Here is a 2,764-nt window from a genome sequence, read left to right as displayed (position 1 = left end):
TCCTCGCAAGCGTGGACCAATCAAAACCCTCCTCGTGTCTCCAGCGCCCTCCCAGTCGCAGCTCTAGCTGGCTGGGGGCGGTTCCCGCCACTGCGACCCAATGGCAGTGCGGAAAGAGCGCCGCGCCGTCCAGCGATTGGCTGCGAAGCGCCGGCGCTGTCAGCGCGGGATTGGCCGGGGCCCGGACGGAAGCGGCCGGAGCCAAGCGGCCGCAGCCTGGCGGGTGAGATGTGGAGTGCGGGCCGGGGCTGGGCTGCCGGGTTGGCCCTGCTCGGGCTGGTGCTGGCCCTCGTGGTGCGGGGCAGCAGCGGCGCCCAGACCGGCACGGGGCTCGTGACTTGCGGGTCAGTGCTGAAGCTGCTCAATACGCACCACCGGGTGCGGCTGCACTCGCACGACATCAAATACGGATCCGGTGCGCTGGGCCGGGGTCGGAGGCTGCCTGGGGCGGGGGCTGCGGAGGCGCGGTGGCTTGAGGGGTCTGTGGGCCGGGCGCCTGAGGTCGTCAGGACGCCGGGCCGGGGGAAGGAGTTGTCGGAGGGTCCGGGGTCAAGGGCCGGGGATTTGAGGGGTCGTGGGATAGAAGGGCCGGGGCGGGTTGTTGGGGACAACGGGCCAAAGGACAGGGGAGGGGTCACCCGAGGCCAGGGCTGGGGTCTAGGGTGGGCCGTTAGGGTTGTCGGGAGAAGTTGATGGTGTCCGGGGCAAGGGTCGGGAGGTCCAGGATTGATAGGGACCCCAGGGTGGGGGGGGCGGCGAGGCCGGACTGAGGCAATATCGCTCCTCAGGCAGCGGGCAGCAGTCGGTGACAGGCGTGGAGGCGTCGGACGACGCCAACAGCTACTGGAGGATCCGGGGCAGCCCGGAGGGTGGGTGCCCGCGCGGGGCCCCGGTGCGCTGTGGGCAGGTGGTGAGACTCACGCACGTTCTCACTGGCAAGAACCTGCATACCCACCACTTCGCGTCGCCGCTGTCCAACAACCAGGTAAGCCCGGCTGGCCCCAGGAAAGGCTCCTGGTGTGTATGTGTGTGGGGGGTGCTTCCTCTTAACTGCTCTGAGCCTCAGTTTACTCCTCTGCGAAATGGGAGTTCAATTCAGAAATGTTTGCTTAATGCCCCTTCTGGGGACACAGAGGTGCTCTGCTCGGGTCCTGCCTCAGGAGCTCCCAGCCTAGGGGCTAGACAGAGAGGAAGCAGGTCTGGCTGAAGAGCCCCTCTGGGAGGGCCGTCTGGACAGCCTTTGGGGTGGGGAATGGGGAACACCAAAGGGGCGGAGGAATCAGGCTGGGGGCAGAAGGATGAGTAGGAGTCCTGGGGCCCACAGGAAGAAAAGGGCTTTCCAGACCCAGGGAGGGAGGGCATGGGCAGAGAGTGCTTTGGGGAGGTGACAGAAAAAAAGTTTGAGATCAATTGAGACTTTGACACGGGGTTGTCTTGAGTCAAATTGACTTGATGGCAACTGGTTGGATTTTTTTTGGTTTCACTGTCAGCCTGGGAATTAGGCTTTAAGGCTGAGGGTGGTTTGAAGGGGTTAGAAATGGGGGAGCAGGGGGAGAGAAGGAGGCTTCCATCAACAGGGCAGTGACCAGGGCATGCATGGACCTGTTGGAGGAGACTGTGTGTTTGTGGAGAGGGTCATGGCGATGGAGGTGGTGGCGTTGATGTTGCAGCTGTGGAAGTTGAGGCTCAGAGAGGTGCAGGGAAGGGCCGAGGCCCAGTGCACTGGGCGTTAGTGCCTCTGCAAGACAAGAGGCCACAGGGGACTCAGTGGGCCCTTTGCAGTGACTGCTGCCCCCCTCCCCCGTAGGAGGTGAGCGCGTTTGGGGAAGACGGCGAGGGTGATGACCTGGACCTGTGGACAGTGCGCTGCTCGGGGCAGCACTGGGAACGAGAGGCTTCCGTGCGCTTCCAGCATGTGGGCACGTCGGTGTTCCTGTCGGTCACAGGGGAGCAGTACGGGAGCCCTATCCGAGGGCAGCAGGAGGTGCATGGCATGACCAGCGCCAACGCGCACAACACCTGGAAGGCCATGGAAGGCATCTTCATCAAACCTAGTGCAGAACCCTCTACAGGGCATGATGAACTCTGATGGCCGAGAATGCCTGGATGGAGGGCAGGAGGGCTGGGCATCTGCAGGGCCACTTGGTGGGACTTTGGGTTTGTAGGGGTCCTCAAGTGCCTTTGTTATTAAAGAATGTTGGTCTGTGGTTGCGTTTCACTGTGAGCCTGGGGGTGATCACAAGGCACCAGTCCCTCTTGGCTGGTTCACTTCTCTTCTTGTGCAAAATCTAGCTCTAACACTGACTGCTGAATGGGCCCTAACCTGTCTGATGCTTTTCTTCCCATGCCCTCTGTCTTAGTCCCCTAGTGCTGCTGTAACGGAAATACCACAAGTGAGTGGTTTAAAAAAACGGAAGTTTATTCTCTCAGTTCAGGAAGCTGGAAGGTCCCTGGGTAGTGCAAACATTTTGCATTCAGCCATTAACCCAAAAGTTGGTGGTTCAAACACACCACAGAAGAAAGGCCTGGCGATCTGCTTCCGTAAGGATTACAGCGAAGAGAACCATATGGGGCAGTTGTACTTGTTAGCACATCAGATGACCATGAGTCAGAATCAACTCAACAGCAATGGGTTTGGTTCCATTTCGAACCCCTGCTGAGAACTTCCTTTCTAGCAAGTTCCCAGGTGATGCTAATGCTGCTGGTTAGGGACCAATTCTAAGAACCATGAGTAGAGCAGTGGGTCTCAAAATTTATTATACAT

The 2,764-nt window shown here is 60.0% G+C and overlaps 1 protein-coding gene across 1 annotated transcript; it reads left to right on the top strand.

Annotated features, from left to right (window-relative positions):
- The first annotated feature begins 206 nt into the window (after positions 1-206).
- SDF2L1 (stromal cell derived factor 2 like 1) lies at positions 207-2,207 on the top strand. Its single transcript, XM_064272356.1, has 3 exons — positions 207-415; positions 789-985; positions 1,808-2,207. Exons 1-3 carry the CDS (start codon positions 229-231, stop codon positions 2,087-2,089), a joined length of 666 nt encoding a protein of 221 aa, XP_064128426.1. The 5' UTR covers positions 207-228; the 3' UTR covers positions 2,090-2,207.
- Positions 2,208-2,764: the final 557 nt, after the last annotated feature.

This window comes from Loxodonta africana, chromosome 19 (genome assembly GCF_030014295.1).
Source record: "Loxodonta africana isolate mLoxAfr1 chromosome 19, mLoxAfr1.hap2, whole genome shotgun sequence".
Classification (NCBI taxonomy): domain Eukaryota; kingdom Metazoa; phylum Chordata; class Mammalia; order Proboscidea; family Elephantidae; genus Loxodonta; species Loxodonta africana.
This window is presented reverse-complemented; position numbering and strand designations above follow the sequence as displayed.

Excerpts from the sequence above, each read along its gene's own strand:
- SDF2L1 (XM_064272356.1), top strand. The coding sequence starts at position 229 with ATGTGGAGTGCGGGCCGGGGCTGGGCTGCCGGGTTGGCCCTGCTCGGG. Across the intron at positions 416-788 it reads CGACATCAAATACGGATCCG|GCAGCGGGCAGCAGTCGGTG; the intron begins GTGCGCTGGGCC and ends ATCGCTCCTCAG. Across the intron at positions 986-1,807 it reads CGCCGCTGTCCAACAACCAG|GAGGTGAGCGCGTTTGGGGA; the intron begins GTAAGCCCGGCT and ends CCTCCCCCGTAG.